Raw genomic sequence first — 25,376 nt, 5'->3', positions numbered from 1 at the left:
TTTAAAAATTGATTTATGAGTTTAACGAACATGTTCACAAGCTAACGAGCCGAATATTGTGAAGTTTGAGCTTGGTTTGTTTATCTTAACAAGCCTAATTAACCGAACTCAAACGAACTTTTACCGAATCAAACTTCGAATAGCTCATGAACGGTTTGGCTCATTTACACCCCTAAGCAGAAGAAGTCGAATGAGAAACGAAAAATGTAAAAGTCAAAATATCTATTTTAGAAATTTCATAACTTTAAATATGTCCAAATTATCAATATTTTTTTTTAAAAAATAAAACTTATATTGTTTTTTAGCACTTAATTAAATTATTATTATTATTATTATTATTATTATTATTTAAGGAGCCGAGGGTGGTGCGAGAAAATTGACCCATTCCTGTTTCTTCAGTCGTCCGTGGCTCTGAGCTGCGCCAGCCGGCGGTCCAAACTCCAAACTGTTTCGCCTCTCGTTGACTACGCGGACAGCACTTGTTCTCAAAAGCTGGAATTATTTCGTATCTCCAGATCTACAAATAGTTCCACCAGCAGGCTATCATTGTCCTCCATTTGCATCCCTTCGTCGCTCTGGTAATTTCTCCCTTAGTTTGTTTGGTTCGTTGGCTTCATCGTCTAATTGTCTTGATCTGTTTCCTTCGGGAATCACTAAGAATTAGGTTTTTTCTAGATTCATGTGAATGGATCTTTGTTTGACGGGAAACAACATGCTCGAATTAATCTGGATAGGTTTCTGGTTTAGCTACTGCTTCGTGTTTGTGCTTCGTGTATGATGAAAATAAATGTTTTTTTTTCTTTAAGTCGATGAATTATGCTCAAAAGGCATTAAAGTTCCTTTTTTTAAATAATAATAATAATAATAATCTCGCATTCCTCTAGCCCTTTTGCTTTTAATATGCTCCCTGTGGCAGTTATTATGATCTGCATAAATTAAACTGTTATCCAGGATTGTTTTTTCTACGCATCATGTTGAATGAAAAGTATATTTTCTTTCATCCATGGATAATTTTAAAAAAGGCTTGAACTGTTGTTGTTGAATTCGGGACAATTAATCTTGTATTCCTTCAATTGGACAGTCTTTCATCCATGGTGTCTTTTTTTATCACTTACAAGAATAAAACTGTTGAATACTGTCTTTTATACATCGTCACATCTTCCTTTTCTAATCTAATTGTTTTTATTTTATTAGTACCTTCCTGGAAATGTGTTACAGAAGCACTGATAAGTAATTAATTCTATCAGAGATGCGGGTTTCTTGCTTGTAATGTGTTTTATTTGTTTGCCTGTGTATTCAATCTAGTTATAGAATGTTTGTAATGAAGAGCAATAAAACCTGTTTCAATCCATCTTCTATTAAGTTTTTCTTGAAGGAACTCGTGTACAAGTATGCTTTATTAGAGGTATGGTAAACCTGGAGGAGTATTTTGTTACTCAGCTATGTGATGACGGACCTATTTTACACGGTAAAATGCTGGATGAAAATAGTGAATTTATTTTTTCACCTCCATCATCTATTTCTAATATACATTTTTTTTTTGTTTTGCTAATTTTCATGATCCTTTTCTTTTACAATAATGATTACTAACTGTGTCAGAAGTTAGGTATCAATGACGTGTCTTGATGTCTTTGCATATTGTGCAACCAGTAACTTACTGCCAAAAGAAGCTGAATTTATTCAGGGCATTGAATGTGCATGTATATGCACAATTAACAAAAAGTAGTAGTGATGCATAAATGTTATGTGATTTTGATGACTTTGATTGAACCTCACCGAAACACTAATCTACAACGTGGATCATTAATAAATATATAGATAACACTGCAAATGCTATCACTTTACTAGACTATACTTGACGAATACTTGAATTTTAGTCTTCTATATACTTCTTGACATTTCCTGTGGATTTTATTTGCCAAAGCTGCTACTTTAGGAACTTTATTATTGAGTTAATTCAGTTTTTTAAGTAAGGACATGTGCATGCGGTTCTATGCTCACAATTTAGTCAGATTGTGCTTGGCAATCTATATTTCATAATGGAGCATAATTTTGAAAGAAATACACTGTCTTGCAAATGCTTATGTTATCTCCATAACAATTATGCAATATTGCTTCTCACTTAAAATTTTCCTTTTGAATAAATTATGTCAATACACATACAAGTAAGTTCATTATTTTACCTCTTAGCTTCTAGCTAAATTTTCCAATATGTTCCTTTTGTTGGTGCAAGCGATCAATAAGAATCTCAATTGATAATAGTTAATCAATATGAATAAAAGATGCACAGAGGCCTTCTAATCATTTTGAAAAACAACTAATTTGGGTTTAGCTGGTGGACTTTATATGAACCACCGGCAATGTATATTTGATGATTGCTTCTTTGTTTTTTTTACAAGCATCTAATGGCCCCACGTTAACTGGCATTTATTCCTGATTTAGGAACATCTAACACAAATTCTCAAAAAATGTAATGTGAAATAATTGTCATGTTTTCCCATAATAAGAACTGAAAGTTTTGTTCATGCAGAATGACTTAGAATTGAAGTGCTAAAGGGAGGATATTTTTCCCATTGTTATTTTCATATTGTCAAACTTAATATAAGTGTTATGGATCTAGAAACCTAAATGTGGATACCATATAATATTAGGGATCTATTTGTAATTTTATAGTGATGAATTCTAAACATATATAGAGGGGACTTAACCCTGGGATGCTCCCATTACACGGTCTCAAAGCAAAATTGATCTCCTACGTCGCATTCCCCTATCATTTGAATGCCAACCATCTAATTCGTGTCATGCATGACAGTACCTATATGTGGTATTGTTGTGCAGATTGCAGTTTTGTTCCATCAACCAAAAGAGAGGCGCAACGATTCAAGAAAACACACTTAAATTTTAGCAAAGTAGGGAACTTACAAGATTACAAGATGTAGAATGCTAAGCAAGCAGAACACTCAAGTAAGGTTCAGGTTATGCCTGAATTCCTTGCAAGAGTTCTTCTTATAGATAACGCTGGGTGCTGAGTGGGCCCCATCATCACGTTCATCAGTAAGAAGATAAGAAGGAATCTAGATAATTATTATGATACATCTACTAAAGCTACTTTGAAAAAGTAACTTTACTTAAAGTAGTTTGGACAGCTTGCAATAATTCTCCTTTTTGTAAAGTAAAGTTGAGTGGTCGTAAATCATTAGGTCCACCATGTCACTGCATCAGATCTTAAAATTTCTCATCCGAGATACGCAATCTTGTAGTAGGTATGCTGCTTGTGAAAGCTGATCATCACACTGTTTGACAGGTACCAGTTATTCCACCAGTGGTCTTTTCCTCTACACTTATTGCATTCCTGACGCTTTAGTGAGTGGATGAGTCGTAGCTGTTGTAGTGCGTTAATAGCTTGCATTGCTGCTCGTTGCTCAAGTCGATGCAGATCTTCTGAGATTTGATGGAACTCATCGAGTGGGACTGGACAACCATGGCGTTTATTAGACTCCCGTTGGTACTGTTCAGCGAGATCAAGAGGGCTTGCAGGGCCTTGATCAACATCTCCTAGGCCTCTTGGTTGGGCTTCCTCTCGAGCTCCTTGAGTGCTGGTGGTACCAAGGCTAATCTGCCTAGGTCTTGCTCCGGCCATTCTGTAAAAATTAACACTAAAATTAGGCGAGATAGAGAGTTTGCTACCTGGTTATTCTTGCTGTCAATGTGTTCAAATTTCACTAATGGTCCAACTCCAGTGATATAATCAGTAAATGAGAGTCATCGTACTCTGGATGGTTTGTGATTAGTTGTTTTCCCAAAGAAACTTATAATGGCTTGACAATCCGTTCTTATTAGAAGTTCAGTTTTGTCAAGAAAATAAATCTTCAAAGTTTCCATTGTGTTTTGCACCGCATGAATTTCAGCATCAATGGTTGATTTGGGAGGGTTAAATTTCCCACTTGCATATGCACAAATTTTTTCTGAGGATATTGAATCAAATTTGTTCTTTTTCCATTTACATATACCTCCCCACCCATCCATGCATCCATCGACTTCTAAAATGATGTAGCATTCTGATGGAGGTATCTCAAGATCTGGGAGTTGTTTAACCTTTTCTTTTATCTGTTGTATCAAATCCCAGTCTTGTTGGTTTAGCTTCTTCTCACCATTAGGTGAAGTTTTGGCATATAGAGGTCCCAAAAGTTTTCCTAAATTAGGAATATAGTTTCTGGCATAATTTAGAAGACCAAGCCAAGACCGCATACCTTTAGTGGTTTTGAGTTCATTATCCTTGAAATCGGCAATTTTTGAGATCACATGCGGTTGAAGTTTAATTCTGCAGTTTCCAATAATTGCTCCTAGAAATTCAATTTCTGATACTGCAATTTTCATTTTAGTGGGACTTAAGACAAGCCCATTTAACTGGCAAATATTAAGCATACGCTGAAGGTGTTGCTCGTGGCTTCTTTCATCAGGGGAGAAGACTAGAATATCATCAATATAGACAGCAATAAAGTCTTATGTTCCCTTAAAACAAAGATCCATCTTTCTTTGAAATATTGCAGAAGCCCAAATGGCATAACAAGTCATTCATATAATCCATCGGGTACCCAGAAAGCGGTCCATTCTATTGAGTCAGGGTGCATGACAACCTGATGAAATCCGCTTTTAAGATCAAATTTGGAAAATATACAACTGTTGCTTACCTTTTTTAAGATGGTATTGATGCCAGGGAGGTTGTACTGGTCTTTATGAGTAATATCATTAAGACGCTTATAGTTGAATACCAGCCTTTCCTTCCCTTTCTTTTCTTTTCCAGATTCTGGATCAATAGTGGTTCCTGAGTTAACTATGATAGCAGTTGTTCTATGCCTGCTCTTGCTGGGCCGAATAATACCCAGATCTAATAAGGCCTTTACATGCTTAGAGAATGCTTCCTTTTGGGTTGGCGTTAAGTGCTTCAAAGGCCTATCCTCAATAATAAATTCAGGATTTTTAATATCCAATTGGCACAGGATTTTATTCTTCTGCCAATGTTGGAGAGGATTTTCCCCAATATGACTCCTTGCTTTTTCAGTTCTTGTAATAAGGGACTAAATTTTTGTTCAAACGTTGAATTGATTCTTCGAGAATAAATGACCATTTCTTTGATTTGTATATATTCTTCCTCAAGGTCAAGTTCCTCAATAGCTGCATTCACAGATGGTAACGTATTGATAGTAGTTAGATTTTTATAAAAAGTAATCGTGTTACCCTCAATTCGGAGTCCTCCATGCATTGCTTTGATAAAATTACATCCAATAATAAACTAGATGTTATCACCTAATACCATTGGGAAGTTGTAGGTGTATGGTATTCTGAAAATATTGTCTCCAATTATCATACGTCCATTTTTGAGCTTCATATTGGCAGATTGTTGTGAATTAATACCACTGAAGTTTACCACAAATATATTTTGTTCCAAGGCATCTTTTGGAGCAGATCTTTGATCTACACAACAAGTTGTTGCATCAGTGTCCAAAATCGCTTTTAATTTGAACTTTGAAATACCTGGGATTTCAATTTCCACAGTTAAATTATATAACATATTCTTCACTAACCGTGGATTCGATGTCGTTGCAACTATTTCTTCTATGAGCATGTTGGCAATTTCTTCAAGTTCCTGGAAATCCTTGTCCAGGTCTTTTTCTAATTGTAAGGCTTCCAGCTGTGATTTATAGTATGCAATTTCTTCCTTTAATCTTCTGATTTCTTCCTCGCACCAGATAATATAGTTTCTTTGTTCCTGTATTAAATTCATCGGATAAAATGGTGTAAAGGGTGCAGGAGTTACGGGTACCTCTTTATTAAAATAATACGGGCCACATAGGTTGCATACTGTAAGATAGCAGTCTGGGCAGTGTATTCTCGCCCTTGGAATAGTACTTCTTTTGCAACAGGTACATATATGTGATTGTGGAACAAGAATCTTTTCATTATGCTTCCATTGATGCAAGCAGTTTGACTGTGCATCTGTTAGCTTGACTTGCTGTCGATAACCTCCATCCACTAATCCAAGCATATATATAGAATTTAACTGCAAGGATTGAATAGAATGTTGTACCTCAAGAACATCATCTTCTCCTTCAGAGATGCTATAAATAGCATCGCTCTGTGCTTCTCCTTCTTGTACAGATAGGATATCATAATCATCAGGAAGGTTAAGTTGCTCAAATATAGCAACTCTCTTGACGTTTCGCTTTTCATTTGGGCAATCTTTTGCAAAATGCCCTTCTTGACCACATAAATAACATTTGCATTTTTTGTTTCTTAATAAATGCTTATGTTTTTCCATCTTGGCATGAGTATTATGTGGTTTACCTTTGTAGGTTTTGGATTGTCGAACTCCCATTTTCCTGGATCCAGATCCAGCCTTCTGATAATATCTTGGGATGGGAATTTGGCTACAGAATGATAAATCCTTCAAAGATCGCTTAAATGCTGCATCTTTACATTCTTGCTCAAGAAATTTATGAGCAAAGATAATCCTTGGAAAAACACCAACTGTTAGACCGGGGTGTTTTGCTTCAAAGGCTACCTTGATTCTATTTCCAAGGTCTCTTGGCATTTTCAACCAGAATTTCTCAGAAAGCTCAGGTCCTGCAAAGAGGCGTCCAGTTTTTGCCGCTAATCGCATGTAGTCATTAATATACTGTATAATATTTTTAACATTATCACATGCCAATTTTTCTAAACCTCTGTAGGCTGAATTTTGGATTTCAGTTGAGCCCTAAGTTGGGTCTTCTGCAGAAAATACTCGCCTCATTTGTGATAGGATATTCTATATTCCTTCACGACCTTCACTAATAGAGATAAGAGCATCATATTCAGTGGAATACGTCATTCTCCATTGTATCCATGTGATTTTTTCAATTTCCCCCAGTAAATTTTCAATAAACTCTATTTTTTCTTTTGAGTCTGAGAAAGCTTGTGATGCCACAAAATTTTTTGTAATTGATTCCCATCTTGAAAAGGCATCATCAAATAAGTTTAACTGCTCAGGAATAACAAAAAGGGCCCCACTTTGTTGTTGTGCAGAGGGTAGGGTCCATAACTCATTACTCATTCCTCCTTTAAATCTAGCCTTGGGGGGTTGATGTTCATATATCGACTGGAAATTGGGGGGGGGGGGGGGGGGGCCTGGAGAGTTATTTGCTGGTGGATAACCGGGTGGACCCATTGTTGTATCCGTAGGTGGTCTATACGGAGAAATAACAGTACTGGTTGAATATATCTGTTCTCCTGATAAAGTATTTTCTGTCAACCTTTGAATACTTGGGTATTCCATTTCACAATTTGCCGCAATAATTTGAACAAATTCTGCACAGTGTGCTGGAATTTGAACAAATTCTGCACAGGTTGACAGAAACGTCAAGAGAGTTGCTATATTTGAGCAACTTAACCTTCCTGATGATTATGATATCCTATCTGTACAAGAAGGAGAAGCACAGAGCGATGCTATTTATAGCATCTCTGAAGGAGAAGATGATGTTCTTGAGGTACAACATTCTATTCAATCCTTGCAGTTAAATTCTATATATATGCTTGGATTAGTGGATGGAGGTTATCGACAGCAAGTCAAGCTAACAGATGCACAGTCAAACTGCTTGCATCAATGGAAGCATAATGAAAAGATTCTTGCTCCACAATCACATATATGTACCTGTTGCAAAAGAAGTACTATTCCAAGGGCGAGAATACACTGCCCAGACTGCTATCTTACAGTATGCAACCTATGTGGCCCGTATTATTTTAATAAAGAGGTACCCGTAACTCCTGCACCCTCTACACCATTTTATCCGATGAATTTAATACAGGAACAAAGAAACTATATTATCTGGTGCGAGGAAGAAATCAGAAGATTAAAGGAAGAAATTGCATACTATAAATCACAGCTGGAAGCCTTACAATTAGAAAAAGACTTGGAAAATGATTTCCAGGAACTTGAAGAAACAGTTGCAACGACATCGAATCCACGGTTAGTGAAGAATATGTTATATAATTTAACTGTGGAAATTGAAATCCCAGGTATTTCAAAGTTCAAATTAAAAGCAATTTTGGACACTGATGCAACAACTTGCTGTGTGGATCAAAGATCTGCTCCAAAAGATGCCTTGGAACAAAATACATTTGTGGTAAACTTCAGTGGTATTAATTCACAACAATCTGCCAATATGAAGCTCAAAAATGGACGTATGATAATTGGAGACAATATTTTCAGAATACCATACACCTACAGCTTCCCAATGGTATTAGGGGATAACATCCAGTTTATTATTGGATGTAATTTTATCAAAGCAATGCATGGAGGACTCTGAATTGAGGGTAACACGATTACTTTTTATAAAAATCTAACTACTATCAATACGTTACCATCTGTGAATGCAGCTATTGAGGAGCTTGACCTTGAGGAAGAATATATACAAATCAAAGAAATGGTCATTTATTCTCGAAGAATCAATTCAACGTTTGAACAAAAATTCAGTCCCTTATTACAAGAACTGAAAAAGCAAGGAGTCATTGGGGAAAATCCTCTCCAACATTGGCAGAAGAATAAAATCCTGTGCCAATTGGATATTAAAAATCCTGAATTTATTATTGAGGATAGGCCTTTGAAGCACTTAACGCCAGCCCAAAAGGAAGCATTCTCTAAGCATGTAAAGACCTTATTAGATCTGGGTATTATTCGGCCCAGTAAGAGCAGGCATGGAACAACTGCTATCATAGTTAACACAGGAACCACTATTGATCCAGAATCTGGAAAAGAAAAGAAAGGGAAGGAAAGACTGGTATTCAACTATAAGCGTCTTAATGATATTACTCATAAAGACCAGTACAGCCTCCCTGGCATCAATACCATCTTAAAAAAGGTAAGCAACAGTTGTATATTTTCCAAATTTGATCTTAAAAGCGGATTTCATCAGGTTGCCATGCACCCTGACTCAATAGAATTGACCGCTTTCTGGGTACCCGATGGATTATATGAATGACTTGTTATGCCATTTGGGCTTCTGCAATATTTCAAAGAAAGATGGATCTTTGTTTTAAGGGAACATAAGACTTTATTGCTGTCTATATTGATGATATTCTAGTCTTCTCCCCTGATGAAAGAAGCCACGAGCAACACCTTCAAGTCCCACTAAAATGAAAATTGCAGTATCAGAAATTGAATTTCTAGGAGCAATTATTGGAAACTGCAGAATTAAACTTCAACCGCATGTGATCTCAAAAATTGCCGATTTCAAGAATAATGAACTCAAAACCACTAAAGGTATGCGGTCTTGGCTTGGTCTTCTAAATTATGCCAGAAACTATATTCCTAATTTAGGAAAACTTTTGGGACCTCTATATGCCAAAACTTCACCTAATGGTGAGAAGAAGCTAAACCAACAAGACTGGGATTTGATACAACAGATAAAAGAAAAGGTTAAACAGCTCCCAGATCTTGAGATACCTCCATCAGAATGCTATATCATTTTAGAAGTCGATGGATGCATGGATGGGTGGGGAGGTATATGTAAATGGAAAAAGAACAAATTTGATTCAATATCCTCAGAAAAAATTTGTGCATATGCAAGTGGGAAATTTAACCCTCCCAAATCAACCATTGATGCTGAAATTTATGCGGTGCAAAACACAATGGAAGCTTTGAAGATTTATTTTCTTGACAAAACTGAACTTCTAATCAGAACGGATTGTCAAGCCATTATAAGTTTCTTTGGGAAAACAGCTAATCACAAACCATCTAGAGTACGATGGCTCTCATTTACTGATTATATCACTGGAACTGGACCATTAGTGAAATTTGAACACATTGACGGCAAGAATAACTAGGTAGCAGACTCTATCTCGCCTAATTTCAGTGTTAATTTTTACAGAATGGACGGAGCAAGACCTAGGCAGGTTAGCCTTGGTACCACTAGCACTCAAGGAGCTCTAGAGGAAGCCCAACCAGGAGGCCCAGGAGATGTTGATCAAGGCCCTGCAAGCCCTCTCGATCTCGCTGAACAGTACCAACGGGAGTCTAATAAACGCCATGGTCGTCCAGTCCCACTCGATGAGTTCCATCAAATCTCAGAAGATCTGCATCGACTTGAGCAACAATGCAAGCTATTAACGCACTACAACAGCTACGACTCATCTAGTCACTAAAGCGTCAGGAATACAATACGTGTAGAGGAAAAGACAACTGGTGGAATGACTGGTACCCAAGTGTCAAACAGTGTGATGATCAGCTTTCACAAGCAGCATACCTACTACAAGATTGCGTATCTCGGATGAGAAATTTTAAGATCTGATGCAGCGACATGGTGGACCCAATGATTTACGACCACTCAACTTTACTTTACAGAAAGGAGAATTATTGCAAACTGTCCAAACTACTTTAAGTAAAGTTACTTTTTCAAAGTAGCTTTAGTAGATGTATCATAATAATTATCTAGATTCCTTCTTATCTTCTTACTGATGAACGTGATGATGGGACCCACTCAGCACCCAGCGTTATCTATAAGAAGAACTCTTGCAAGGAATTCAGGCATAACCTGAACCTTACTTGAGTGTTCTGCTTGCTTAGCATTCTACATCTTGTAATCTTGTAAGTTCCCTACTTTGCTAAAATTTAAGTGTGTTTTCTTGAATCGCTGCGCCTCTCTTTTGGTATCTAATTGAGCACCATGTTGGTAGCATCTTCTTGAGCACTTCCCTCTCCATGTGCAAGCAATGCTAGCCACCTTATGCTCGCAATCACACTTCTGACACCAATGACTTCCCAATTTGATTCTTCCAAATTCTCCTCCTTCTGGAATCTAGTGTTGTCTTGTCAAATAATGCTCTACTTTTCTAAAGTAGATACTCTACTAGCTGTAAAGTTGAGTCTGCATTACTTTTCTAGTGTTGTCCTGTCAAATAATGCTCTACTTTTCTAAAGTAGATGCTCCACTAGCTGTAAAATGGAGTCTGCATTACTTTTCTAGTGTTGTCCTGTCAAATAATGCTCTACTTTTCTAAAGTAGATGCTCCACTAGCTGTAAAATGGAGTCTGTACTAAAGATTCCTTCTTATCTGCAAACGTGACGATGGGGCCCATGGCGCACCCGACGTTTGTTATAAGACTTGGAATTAAACCTCTTGCAAGATATTGAGCATCCACTCAAATCTTACCTGAGGTAGCTTGTAAGGTCCATAAACTTATCAATTTCCTAATTTCCGCTTCCACTTCGCCAAATAGGAGAGTGGCGAAGTGGAAGCGGAAATTAGGAAATTGATAAGTTTATGGACCTTACAAGCTACCTCAGGTAAGATTTGAGTGGATGCTCAATATCTTGCAAGAGGTTCAATTCCAAGTCTTATAACAAACGTCGGGTGCGCCTTGGGCCCATCGTCACGTTTGCTGATAAGAAGGAATCTTTAGTACATACTCCATTTTACAGCTAGTGGAGCATCTACTTTAGAAAAGTAGAACATTATTTGACAGGACAACACTAGAAAAGTAATGCAGACTTAACTTTACAGCTTCGAAAACAGAACACTCCTCGCGCTCCTCTTCCACAAGACTTAATTTCTAAACTCCAAAACCTATCTCTTGGCCCTTCTAAATCCAAGGAAAAGCCAGGAAAGTTAAGGGTATTCAAGGATCCATATAAAATCCTAAAACAGGAGCAGGAAAAATTAAAAGGTACATGGTTGCCACCAGAACTGAATAACAGGTAGCTACTACACCTTTATTTGAAGATCAAATAAGAAACTACAGAAGGAATCAGCGACGTCTTTATAACACTCAACAAGCAGCAAGACGAATTGGGCGTCAACTTACTGGTGGAGGAACCACAAGATATACCCTTGAACAACAACTAGAACTAGAAGCCCAGTTACAACTTTCAATGCAAGAGCGAGCATCCATAGTACCTGCAGAGGTACTATATCATTCCAGAAGAGATGACGCACATCATCGGGTTTATGTGCACAGATTAGAAGAAGCAATACTAGTAACAGATAATCACCAGGTTGATAGAAACTTCATTCAAGAAGAAAGCTTTGCTCATTTACAAAGAAGCCGCATGCAATACATCCACCTGGGGGTGCTCCAGGTACGTATTCAAATCCTACACAGGCAATATGAAGGAACCATGGCGCTGGTAGTCTTTAGAGATAACCGATGGCAAGGAGACCAAGCTATCCTAGCAACAATGGAAGTAGACTTGACACGAGGAAGTCAAATGATCTATGTGATCCCAGAAGTTATGATGACTATTGGGGATTTCTACAGAAACATTCAGATTTCCATCCTTACAAAAGGATATGAAGCTTGGCAAAATAGCGAAGCTAATTTGCTAATTACCAGAGGTATGGTAGGAAGGCTTTCTAACACACCTAATGTTGGATTTGCCTATGAAGTGCAAGGAGTTGTGGACTATTTAACCTCTCATGGTGTAAATGCTCTCCCTGGACGAAGATTGTCAACAAGAAGTTTACAAGGGTTAAATTGGGTAATAAACCCAACTCAAATTTCAATACCAATGCAACCCACGGAGGTAAATAGTCAAACCATGATGGACGGAAGAATTTCATTGAGTTTCAACAACTATACTGTTGCCCCAACACCAGAACAATCAAAATATAATGACAAAGATGAAGAGATACTAGTAGTTTTGATAGAAACAAAACCAGGAGTCTATATCTATTATGATGGGGAAGCTGATGATTACGATGAGGAGCAAAAATCAAAATATAAGACAGGAAGATGGGATACTCTCGGCTAACCTAATGGAAAATTTGACTACTATGTCAATTATGATATCCCAGAAATTCCTTCTTTTCCAGAAATCCCTCCTATTGGATGGGATGATGAAGTTGGTGAGACAAATAACGCACAAAAGGAAGAATCTATAGCCGCAAGTGAAAGGTATTCTTCAACAACCGAACCATATATTCTCATAAATAAAATTACTCCAAATGCAGTTACACCTTCGAGGCAATCGGAGGGATCAGCAGGACTAGACATCTCAGCAAGTCATTTAGCAGTCATAGAACCTTATGGCCGAGATTTAATCCACACCGGCCTACGAATTGAAATCCCATACGGATACTATGGGAGATTGACATCAAGATCAGTCCTGGCTTGGAAAACTGGAATTGAAGTTGGGGCTGGAGTCATTGACTCTGATTACAGAGAAGAAGTTCAGGTACTTCTATTCAATCGAACTAACCTCCCGATTTATATTTCTCAGCAGCAGAAGGTAGCACAGCTAATACTTGAAAAAATAGCCATCCCGGAGGTTTATGAAGTTCCTCATCTTAGTCACACAGAAAGAGGAAACAAAGGGTTCGGATCAACTGAAGCCCAAAATCAGATAACTTTAATCCCAGAAAAGGAACAAGCTCTTACTTCACAAGATCCACGGTATTTTACTTCACAAGATATATTTGCCCTCTTAATGCCCAAGGAAACAACAGCAGTCCTTGTTCAAGATGATTCATTCCTAAGTAATTTCGAGCAAGACCATGCAGTGGATACAAGCCTAGGGGTCGTTGTACCACGGTCCATGGACCTACTCTTAATTACCAGGATCTTGATGATTCTTATTTGGACTACATACAATATTTATCCACTCTCAGTGGGCAGCAACCACCACAATGGGATAATTCTCCTGATTCTGAAGACAACTGGATCAACTCATTTGCAAGCGAAGGTGGTGGGAGGCAAGAGGCATTTATTCAATTAAACCCTCAGGAATGCAACAAATTCATAGAACTAGTCGCTGCCAATGTAGAAATGGAGTATCCTTGTTTAAGTAGGCTAGTGGAAGAAGTATCACCCGCCACAGAGCAAATTTATTCTACTAGCACTGTGATATCCCCATATCGCCCTCCTAAAAATAGGAGAGTGGCGAAGTGGAAGCGGAAATTAGGAAATTGATAAGTTTATGGACTAGGAGAGTGGCGAAGTGGAAGCGGAAATTAGGAAATTAATAAGTTTATGGACCTTACAAGCTACCTTAGGTAAGATTTGAGTGGATGCTCAATCTCTTGCAAGAGGTTCAATTCCAAGTCTTATAACAAACGTCGGGTGCGCCTTGGGTCCCATCGTCACGTTTGCTGATAAGAAGGAATCTTTAGTACAGACTCCATTTTACAGCTAGCGGAACATCTACTTTAGAAAAGTAGAGCATTATTTGACAGGACAACACTAGAAAAGTAATGCAGACTCAACTTTACAGCTAGTAGAGCATCTACTTTAGAAAAGTAGAGCATTATTTGACAGGACAACACTACTTTATACAGAGCAGCGCGAATCTTTGGGTCCACCATGCTTATACTTTAATGTTGCCCATTCTGGTTACACAATCCTGAAGGAGATACGCAGCATGTGAAAGTTGTTTGTCGCATTGTTCTAATGCGGGGTACGAGTCGTTCCACCAATTATCTTTTCCTCGGCACTTATTGCATTCTTGTCTTTTGAGGGAATGGATAATCCTGAGCTGTTGCATTGCATTGACGGCTCGGATGGCAGCCCTTTGCTCAATAGTGTGTAGATCTTCTGTGATTTGGTGGAACTCTTCTTGTGGGATTGGTTCCCATGTCTTGTGTTAACCTTTCTTTGGTATTGCTTAGCGAAATCAAGAGGGTTTGGACCATCTTGTTCAGCAACTCCTGAGCTTGCGGATGTGGCTGGTTCTGGACTTCCTTTATAGCTGGTACTAGTAAAGTGAGTTGGTCTAGGTGCTGCTCCGGCCATTCTGAAAATATTAACACATGAATTAGACGAGATAGAGAATTAGCTACCTGATTATTCTTTCCATCTATATGTTCGAATTGCACCATTGGTCCAGCTTCCGTAATATAATCAGTAAAAGAAATCCATTAAACCCTAGAGGGTTTATGATTTGTCGTTTTCCCAAAAAAAACTTATAATTGCCTGACAGTCTATTCTAATTAGAAGTTCAGCTTTATCCAGGAAATAAATTTTTAATGCTTCTATAGTGCTCATAACAGCATATAACTCAGCATCTATTGTAGATTTCGGTGGATTAAACTTGCCGCTAGAATACACACAAATCTTTTTTGAGGAGACAGGGTCAAATTTTTTCTTTTTCCATTTGCAAATACCGCCCCAACCATCCATGCATCCGTCTACTTCTAGAATCATATAGCATTCTGGTGGAGGTATTTCAAGATCTGGTAACTGTTGTACCTTGGTCTTGAGTTGATGAATCAGATCCCAGTCCTGCTGATTTAATTTTCTCTCTCCATTTGGGGATGTTTTAGCATGTAAAGGCACAAGTAGTTTACCTAAGTTAGGTATGTAATTCCTGGCATAATTCAGGAGTCCTAGCCATGATCTCATTCCTTTGGTTGTCTTGAGCTCATTATCATTGAAGTCCGCAATCTTTGAAATTACATGAGGTTGAAGTTTAATTCTGCAATTTCCAATAATAGCCCCTAAGAACTCAATTTCAGGGACTGCAATTTTCATCTTCGTAGGGCTCAAGATTAATCCATTCTTCTGGCAAATGTTCAACATCCTTTGAAGATGTTGTTCATGACTTCTTTCATCCGGAGAAAATACTAGGATGTCATCTATATAAACAGCAATGAAATCTTCTGTACCTCTAAAGCATGCGTCCATCTTTCTTTGAAAAACTGCTGGTGCGTTTTTGAGTCCAAAGGGCATGACCAGCCATTCATATAAACCATCAGGGACCCAAAATGCAGTCCATTCAATTGAATCGGGATGCATGGCAACCTGGTGGAAACCGCTTTTTAAATCAAATTTAGAGAAGATACAACTGTTACTAACCTTCTTTAGGATGGTATTGATACCCGGTAGACTGTATTGGTCTTTATGTGTGATATCATTAAAACGCTTGTAATTGAATACCAGACTTTCCTTTCCTTTCTTTTCTTCTTTTGTAATAGGGTTAATAGTTGTACCAGAGTTCACGATTATGGCAGTCGTTCGATGTCGACTCTTACTGGGTCGAATTATCCCCAAATCTAGTAGGGCTTTAACATGCTTTGTGAATGCCTCCTTTTGTATAGGGGTTAAGTGTTTCAATGGTCGGTCTTCTATAATAAATTTTGGATTTTTAATATCCGATTGACACACAATCTGATTCTTTTGCCAGTGTTGCAAAGGGTTCTCCCCAATTATCCCCTGATCCTTTAATTTTTGTAGAAGAGGACTAAATTTTTGCTTAAAGGATTGGTTTCTTGCCCCAACTGAGATGTGAACCATTTCCTTTATTTGGATATATTCTTCCTCATCCAGCTCAAATTCTTCAATAGCTGTATTTACAGAGGGTCACGTATTAATGGTTGTAAGATTTTTGTAAAACGTTACCGTATTTCCTTCAATTCTGAGTCCTCCGTGCATGGCTCTTATGAAGTTGCACCCGATGATAAATTGTATATTATCACCCAAAGTCATTGGAAAGCTATAAGTATAAAGGATTCTGAAAATATTATCACCGATAATCATTCGGCCATTTTTCATCTTCATTTTTGCCGTTTGTTGAGAATTAACTCCACTGAAGCTTACTATAAATGTATTCTGTTCCAAAGAATCCTTAGGTACTGATCGTTGATCTACGCAACAAGTTGTAGCTCCAGTGTCTAATATTGCTTTCAATTTGAATTTTGAAATCCCTAGAATGTCCATTTCAACCGTTAGGTTATATAACATGTTTTTTTACCAACCTGGGGCTTGGATTAGAAGCTACTACTTCTTCTATCAACATGTTGGCTGTTTCTTCTTCTTCTTCTTCTTCTAGGTCACGGAAATCCTTCTGCAGTTTTTGTTCCAACTGTATTGCTTCCAGTTGAGACTTATAGTATTTGACCTCTTCCTGCAACCTTTTTATTTCTTCCTCACACCATATAATATAGTTTCGTTGCTCATATATAAGGTTATTAGGGTTGAATGGTGTAGCAGGAGCGGGAGTAATTGGTACCTCTTTATTGAAGTAGTATAGCCCGCAAAGGTTGCATACTGTAAGAAGACACTCAGGACAATGTATCCTTGCTCTTTGTAGAGTTGCTCGTTTACAACATGTGCACATATGAGATTGAGGGGCAAATATCCTTTCGTTGTGCTTCCATTGATGTAAGCAATTTGATTGTTCTTCCGATAACTGAATCTGTTGTCGATAACCCCTATCCTCTAGGCCAAGCATATATATGGAGTTTATTTGAAGAGTTTGAAGGGATTGATGTACCTCATATATACTATCTTCTCCTTCAGATAGGCTAAAAATAGCGTCACTCTGAGCTTCTCCTTCTTGTATTGAGAGTATATCACAATCTTCTGGAAGATCCAGCTGCTCAAATATTGCTACTCCTTTTATATTCCTTTTCTGATTAGGGCAGTCTCTTGCGAAGTGGCCTTCTTGTCCGCACAAGTAGCATTTACATTTTTTGTCTCTTAGTAAATGTTTTCTTTTTTCAATTCTTGCATGAGAGCTGTGGGGTTTACCTTTATAGGTTCTGGATTGTCGCACACCCATCTTCCTTGTTCTGGATTTCTGATAATAGCCTGGGATAGGAATCTGGCTACAGAACGTAAGGTCTTTTAATGATCTTTTAAATGCTGCATCCTTACATTCTTGTTCCAGGAACTTGTGAGCAAAGATGACTCTGGGTAGCACTCCTACCGTAAGGCCTGGGTGTTTTGCTTCAAAAGCTACTTTAATCCTGTTTCCAAGATCTCCAGGCATCTTAAGCCAGAATTTTTCTGATAATTCTGGTCTTGCATATAACCGTCCCGTTTTAGCGGCTAATCTCATGTAATCATTGATGTACTGAATTATATTCTTCACATTGTCACAGGAGAGTTTTTCAAGATCCCTATAGGCAGAATTTTGTATTTCGGTAGATCCTTGGGTTGGGTCTTCTGCTGAAAATACTCTTCTCATCTGGGATAACACATTTTGAGTTCCTTCTCGGCCTTCACTAATTGTTATCAAAGCATCATATTCTGTTGCATATGTCATTCGCCATTGGATCTACGTAATTTTTTCTATTTCACCCAAGAGGTTCTCGATAAATTCAACCTTCTCCTTTGCATCTGAAAATGATTGTAATGCCACACAGTTTTTTGTTATAGACTCCCATCTTGAGAAAGCATCATCAAAAAGATTTAGTTGTTCCGGAATTACAAATAATGCACCACTTTGCTGTTGTGCAGAGGGGAGCGTCCATAACTCATTATTCATTCCTCCCTTGAATTTAGCTTTTGGTGGCTGCTGCTCATAGATAGGTTGAAAAGCCAGAGGATTTCTTGTTAAATCATCAGCTGGGGGTATCCTGGGGGACCCATAGCTGTATCTGTAGGAGGGCGATATGGGGATATCACAGTGCTAGTAGAATAAATTTGCTCTGTGGCTGGTGATACTTCTTCCACTAGCCTTCTTAAACAAGGATACTCCATTTCTACATTGGACTAGTTCTATGAATTTGTCGCATTCCTGAGGGTTTAATTGAATAAATGTCTCTTGCCTCCCACCACCTTTGCTTGCAAATGGGTTGGTCCAGTTGCCTTCAGAATCAGGAGAATTATCCCATTGTGGTGGTTGCTACCCACTGAGAGTGGATAAATATTGTATGTAGTCCAAATAAGAATCATCAAGATCCTGGTAATTAAGAGTAGGGTCCATAGACCGTGGTACAGCGACCCCTGGGCTTGTTTCCACTGCATGGTCTTGCTCGAAATTACTTAGGAATGAATCATCTTGAACAAGGACTGCTGTTGTTTCCTTGGGCATTAAGAGGGCAAATATATCTTGTGAAGTAAAATACCGTGGATCTTGTGAAGTAAGAGCTTGTTCCTTTTCTGGGATTAAAGTTATCTGATTTTGGGCTTCAGTTGATCCGAACCCTTTGTTTCCTCTTTCTGTGTGACTAAGATGAGGAACTTCATAAACCTCCGGGATGGCTATTTTTTCAAGTATTAGCTGTGCTACCTTCTGCTGCTGAGAAATATAAATCGGGAGGTTAGTTCGATTGAATAGAAGTACCTGAACATCTCCTCTGTAATCAGAGTCAATGACTCCAGCCCCAACTTCAATTCCAGTTTTCCAAGCTAGGCCTGATCTTGATGCCAATCTCCCATAGTATCCGTATGGGATTTCAATTCGTAGGCCGGTGTGGATTAAATCTCGGCCATAAGGTTCTATGACTGCTGCATGACTTGTTTAGATGTCTAGTCCTGCTGATCCCTCCGATTGCCTTGAAGGTGTAACTGCATTTGGAGTCATTTTATTTATGAGAATATGTGGTTCGGTTGTTGAAGAATACCTTTCACTTGCGGCTATAGATTCTTCCTTTTGTGCGTTATTTGTCTCACCAACTTCATCATCCCATCCAGTAGGAGGGATTTCTGGAAAAGAAGGAATTTCTGGGATATCATAATTGACATAGTAGTCAAATTTTCCACTAGGTTGGCCGAGAGTATCCCATCTTCCTGTCTTATATTTTGATTTTTGCTTCTCATAGTAATCATCAGCTTCCCCATCATAATAGACAGACTCCTGGTTTTGTTTCTATCAAAACTACTAGTATCTCTTCATCTTTGTCATTATATTTTGATTGTTCTGGTGTTGGGGCAACAGTATAGTTGTTGAAACTCAATTAAATTCTTCCGTCCATCATGGTTTGACTATTTACCTCCGCGGGTTGCATTGGTATTGAAATTTGAGTTGGGTTTATTACCCAATTTAACCCTTGTAAACTTCTTGTTGACAATCTTCGTCCAGGGAGAGCATTTACACCATGAGAGGTTAAATCCACAACTCCCTGCACTTCATAGGCAAATCCAACATTAGGTGTATTAGAAAGTCTTCCTACCATACCTCTGGTAATTAGCAAATTAGCTTCGTTATTTTGAAAAGCTTCATATCCTCTTGTGAGGATGGAAATCTGAATGTTTCTGTAGAAATCCCCAATAGTCATCATAACTTCTGGGATCACATAGATCATTTGACTTCCTCGTGTCAGGTCTACTTCCATTGTTGCTAGGATAGCTTGGTCTCCTTGCCATCGGTTATCTCTAAAGACTACCAGCGCCATGGTTCCTTCATATTGCTTGTGTAGGATTTGAATACGTACCTGGAGCACCCCCATGTGGATGTATTGCATGCGGCTTCTTTGTAAATGAGCAAAGCTTTCTTCTTGAATGAAGTTTCTATCAACCTGGTGATTATCTGTTACTAGTATTGCTTCTTCTGATCTGTGCACATAAACCCGATGATGTGCGTCATCTCTTCTGGAATGATATAGTACCTCTGCAGGTACTATGGATGCTCGCTCTTGCATTGAAAGTTGTAACTGGGCTTCTGGTTCTAGTTGTTGTTCAAGGGTATATCTTGTGGTTCCTCCACCAGTAAGTTGACGCCCAATTCGTCTTGCTGCTTGTTGAGTGTTATAAAGGCGTCGCTGATTCCTTCTGTAGCTTCTTATTTGATCTTCAAATAAAGGTGTAGTAGCTACCTGTTGTTCAGTTCTGGTGGCAGTCATGTACCTTTTAATTTTTCCTGCTCCTGTTTTAGGATTTTATATGGATCCTTGAATACCCTTAACTTTCCTGGCTTTTCCTTGGGTTTAGAAGGGCTAAGAGATAGGTTTTGGAGTTTATAAATTAAGTCTTGTGGAAGAGGAGCGTGAGGAGTGTTTTGTTTTCGAAGCTCCTGCTGGATTTCCCTTAAGGTTTCAGCTATTTGGGTGAGTAAATGGATTTTGGTGTTGTTTTGCTTAATAATAGTAGTGATTCCAGGTGTTACACCTTGAAAATCACTGGGTTTAGCAAATCCAATAGAAGGGGTTTCTATGGGTTCGGTGGCTGAAACAGCTTCTCGATAAGAAATAGTATTTCTTGCAGTAACAAAGGTGCTCATAAAAACTTATCAGAATTTACAGGGACTCTTGTTCTTCAAGCGAGGGCAGTTCCTTCTCGGAGAATCTCATACAGATGTGCCCTTGACTTCTTCAGGCCTCCTTGCCTTTCTTTATCAAGTTAGGATCTGTCCTTTTGCTTCTCAGGGTTGCATAATACCAACAAGCTTAAAGAACTAGAGTATGACAAGCTCTGATACCAAATAGGAGAGTGGCGAAGTGGAAGCGGAAATTAGGAAATTGATAAGTTTATGGACTAGGAGAGTGGCGAAGTGGAAGCGGAAATTAGGAAATTGATAAGTTTATGGACCTACTTTCTTCTTCTGCTGCTGCTGCTTGACTGGACCTGGTGACCAGGTGCTGGTGCTCAACCAAAACTGTGGAGTGACATGATGGAATCCTATTTGGTTTTTGAGGTGTAAGGTTTGAATCTCTTGGCTAGATAGCAAAATCTTTTGATTATTTTTTACTTCTCTTTGGTTAGACAACAAAAGCTTTGTTTCTTCTCCTTCAACTAAATCAATTTTCCAGCTTTTGACGGTATTATTCAAGGGCTACCTTCAATTTAAAATGCCGAACTTTTTGGCTATCTCCTTGATGCGTCCTACCATTGTCCTTTAGAGCCTCGATTGCTCCATGATGATTTCTACGGAGAAATTAGACAGAAGAACTATGCTTTGCGGGTTGCAATGGTTCAAGTTTGGTTGTTCATTGACCTTATCCTTATGAGCATTTTTGGTTGCTTCTTCTCTTGCTATGAGATTTGGGCATAGGCTAGGGATCTGTATACGAGTAATGTATCTTGGGCTTATGACTTATTCATAATCTCTTCCATGACAGTCAAACATTGAAATAGCACTCATTTTCTAGATCATTTCAAATGTCAAGATAATGTAGGATTGGTTTGTCGAACTTAATTATTATGCCCTTGCACACTATTGGTCTTAAATTAGAGCTAACAAATACCTAGATTTTGGGAGGCTCCCATTCCACTCATATTCTATGTGTACATGGAGACATTTGCTTTTACCACTATCTCATCATCTTCTCCCGTAGATTAACTATTCACATTAGGCTTTTATGCTCTTCTAAGAGAGAAATAGACCGCAATGGTAGATCGGTGTTAGAGGCAAAGTATAATAAGGCTATGGTCCTAACAATATAACATTTAGATCAATGAGTGAAGACTGAACCTATGAAATTGTACTGCGATAATCAAGCAGCCACTTCAATTTTAGTAGATTTGCTAACCAAATCCTCAAGGGGTTCTAGCATATGAGGGAGAGAGTGATACAGACCTATACTAATTAATAAGCATAGGTAGAAGGGATTGTCTTGCAATTAAGCATAAGAATTTCCCCATTACGATAAGTATCTGGGTTCATTTCATTTGATAGTACTATATAGTCTGGTAAATCAAATAAACTCTTTCGCTTTAGATTTACTCAAATGTTCACAGTGCATTGCTAATTAGACTCCTTGTTTATGTGACGATGGAGTCATGGAGATGCTCCTGTTTGATTTTATTGGCCTTATTTTATATATTTTGCAGTACAGAACCACATTTCCATGTAAAAAATTTGTATCCTTTTAAATCTGTAAACATGGATATCAGATGGTCTGGATTTTCAAAAAAGTTCTATATATCTAACATGTTTACATATATGAATTGTCATCTACTGTTACCACTAATGTGTGCACCTATGCGAACTTCAGAATTTATGCACCATCCAAAATTATCTCTGAAGTGTTCATGCAAAAGATTTCTCTACTTTCAAGCTTCTGTGGATTGGTTACTAACATTATACCTTAGTAAATATCAATAAAATTGTAATTATGATTTTCTAATCTCAAGTATTTATGTTATGACTGCTATGTGTATTATCGATTTTTTTTTTCTGACTGCAAAGTATGTTAAGGGGCTCGACTTTATTGACCAACTATTGTTTATCATATATATACAAGATGCTGATTCTGCTGAGTAAACAATTTTAGGAGTATTTGCAAATTCAATTATGAATATCATATAGGTGTCTAGGCTACTTTGGTCTCGTCAAGTATGCTGGTTTGGAGTTGGATGACATGGATTTGTTGGATTTGGATCCCGTGTCAATCCATATTGGGTTTCTTGAGATCACTTTGGAATGGCTGAATAAGCAAGAACAAATTAGGAACCAGATGTGAAACCCTGACGATCTATTTGTTGAAGAAGGAAATTGATACATGCTTGGGACTGATGGAAACTATTGATAAGTAGCACAAATTCACTTTGCCGTGTCTTCTCTCTCCGATGAAACCCACTCACTATTCCTAAGGATTTTCATGTCGGCACAAGTTGGCATTGACCTAGATCAGAAAATTTGTGCGAACTATTGACTGAAACTATCAAAAATAATTTAATTTAATTATAACATGTCTCTTTTTTTGGTTACTAATTTTGGCATCCTCTTTACAAGTATTTTCCTATTTACCACTAGAAGTTTGTGATTTTTGTTTGATTATTTACTTTCTAATGAATGGTCTGTCATGACATTTCTTTTCAAGTGTGCTGCAATTTTTTTTCCCCTGCTAAAGTGACCAGGTAGCCTTGCTATATGCATTCATGAATGGATTGTTTTAAAATTTAAATTTGTGCTATTTGTAATAACCATTTCTTTGCCTCAAGATTTGTATTTGAAGTTAACAGTTTTAACTTGTAATTCTTTTATATACACAGGGAAATCATAGAGCAATCAGGAATTTTACTGATAGCTAAGGAGATATATTATTTTGAACAATGAGGTTAGTACTAGCAATTTGCCTGGTGTCATCATGTGTAATATATATTTTTCTATTCCACTTAAATGCTGTCACAACTTACAAGTGGCATGAAAATTGTGAAAATCTTTTAATGCATGACATTTTGCTTTTCCTTTGTCTTCGCTATTCTAGATGTCTGTTCAAACAAGATTTCCAAAATTTGTCTTCCTAAATTAGTTGATGTTAATCCAATTGGCTAAAAAATTCAGCAAACCTATAATTCATGATCTTTTAGGTTTTCTTGTCTATTTTACAAGGAAATTGGCTTCATGATCATCCAAAGCAAAATTTATTTTTTCTACTACGAGACTCAGTATTTATAAATATGCAGATTTTTTTATTTGAAATTGTTAGCCGCCGCCATTTTTGTTTATGAAACAGATGCATGTATTTCTCCATCTTGGATAATATGAAGCTTAAGAGTTGCACATTTTATACATCTTTCAGTGGGCCTAGAGTGACATGGAATGAGGACAACTTGCACGAAATTGAAACCAACAAACCAGTGAGGCAGAAAATAACTGAACCTAAAACGCCCTATCATCCTATGGTGGATGATGACGGTAGGTCTGCAGACCTCGACGATTACATTCAGACAAGTTCCACTTTAGGTTGTTTTATCTTCATCCTAAAGAGGGGGCATGAATCATAAAGTTCAGGTGCATGCAGGTTCTTCATCACCAAGAAGAGCTTTTGATGAATGCTTGGATGACCAAGAAGCAATGGGAACTATTTCAGATGATTTGTCTTCTCCAAGCAAACAATTTTCAGAGAATGGTGGTCAACCATCTATGGGAGTTGAAGCTGGTGCCATGAAGCAAGATGAAGGTTCACAATTACTAATTTCATATTTATTCTCACATAGTTGCCTAGACTTTATCTCATACTATGTTCCATGTACATAGCTTATGCCAAAGAAAATTTGGAGAAAATTCTATTCTTTTCTGTGGTCTGGGAGTGGAGGGGGTAAAAAACAGCATCATAGAATAAAGAAAAGTGAAAATTTCCATTGTCCTATTAAGAGATCGGTATCTGAACTATGTGACTAACTTTTGATTCCTATCAGATTCTGGTATAGACAAATCAAGGCTAAGTTTCAAGGAGCACCGCAAGGCTCACTAGGATGAATTTCTAAAGGTGAGGGAGCTCATGCGGTTAGGATCCCTCTCAGATATTGTGCTAACTCAAGATGACACTGGAAAAGAAAACACGAAGGCAAGTGCCTGCTCACCTTCAGCAATGGATTGACAGGAAAACAACATTCCTCAATATCAATCACTGTTTGATGGCATGGCACGCCCAGGTGAGTATTGTTTCTCGGACAACGTGGTAAACTTTACATTGTGTTGTTCAAAAGTTTGAGCAGGTGTTTGTCTCTTTGAAAATGTTACTATCTGTTAAGCATATGAGAACTCATTAGTGTGGAGACATCGCATGTGCATTTAAAGCTTAACATGTACTGTCTTTTTATCCATCACATTGCGGCATCCCATCGCTATAGCGAACCCACAGTACAATTAGCAAAAATAAGTTGCCCACCCCGGGAACATTAGATACTGAAATACAATCACAACCAAACAAGATTAAAGAGGGCTAGCACAAATAGGTCACCTGCCAACTTGTGCGCTGCACTCTACAGAATTACTCATCTTGTTAATTATTTAAACTCT

The 25,376-nt window shown here is 37.9% G+C and overlaps 1 protein-coding gene across 1 annotated transcript; it reads left to right on the top strand.

Moving 5' to 3' along the window:
• Nucleotides 1-384: 384 nt before the first annotated feature.
• On the top strand, nt 385-25,183 carry LOC121980274 (protein phosphatase inhibitor 2-like). Its single transcript, XM_042532248.1, has 5 exons — nt 385-578; nt 23,624-23,688; nt 24,088-24,269; nt 24,376-24,534; nt 24,773-25,183. Exons 2-5 carry the CDS (start codon nt 23,684-23,686, stop codon nt 24,826-24,828), a joined length of 402 nt encoding a protein of 133 aa, XP_042388182.1. The 5' UTR covers nt 385-578; nt 23,624-23,683; the 3' UTR covers nt 24,829-25,183.
• The last annotated feature ends 193 nt before the right edge of the window (nt 25,184-25,376 follow it).

Source organism: Zingiber officinale, chromosome 5A, assembly GCF_018446385.1.
Source record: "Zingiber officinale cultivar Zhangliang chromosome 5A, Zo_v1.1, whole genome shotgun sequence".
Taxonomy (NCBI): domain Eukaryota; kingdom Viridiplantae; phylum Streptophyta; class Magnoliopsida; order Zingiberales; family Zingiberaceae; genus Zingiber; species Zingiber officinale.
The sequence above is the reverse complement of the archived record's forward strand: the minus strand, read 5'-3'. Positions and strand labels throughout refer to the sequence as shown.

What these genes read in the sequence shown, in the direction of transcription:
- LOC121980274 (XM_042532248.1), top strand. An exon ending in TCCTATGGTGGATGATGACG is followed by an intron (nt 24,270 to 24,375) that starts GTAGGTCTGCAG and finishes AGGTGCATGCAG; the next exon opens with GTTCTTCATCACCAAGAAGA. An exon ending in TGCCATGAAGCAAGATGAAG is followed by an intron (nt 24,535 to 24,772) that starts GTTCACAATTAC and finishes GATTCCTATCAG; the next exon opens with ATTCTGGTATAGACAAATCA.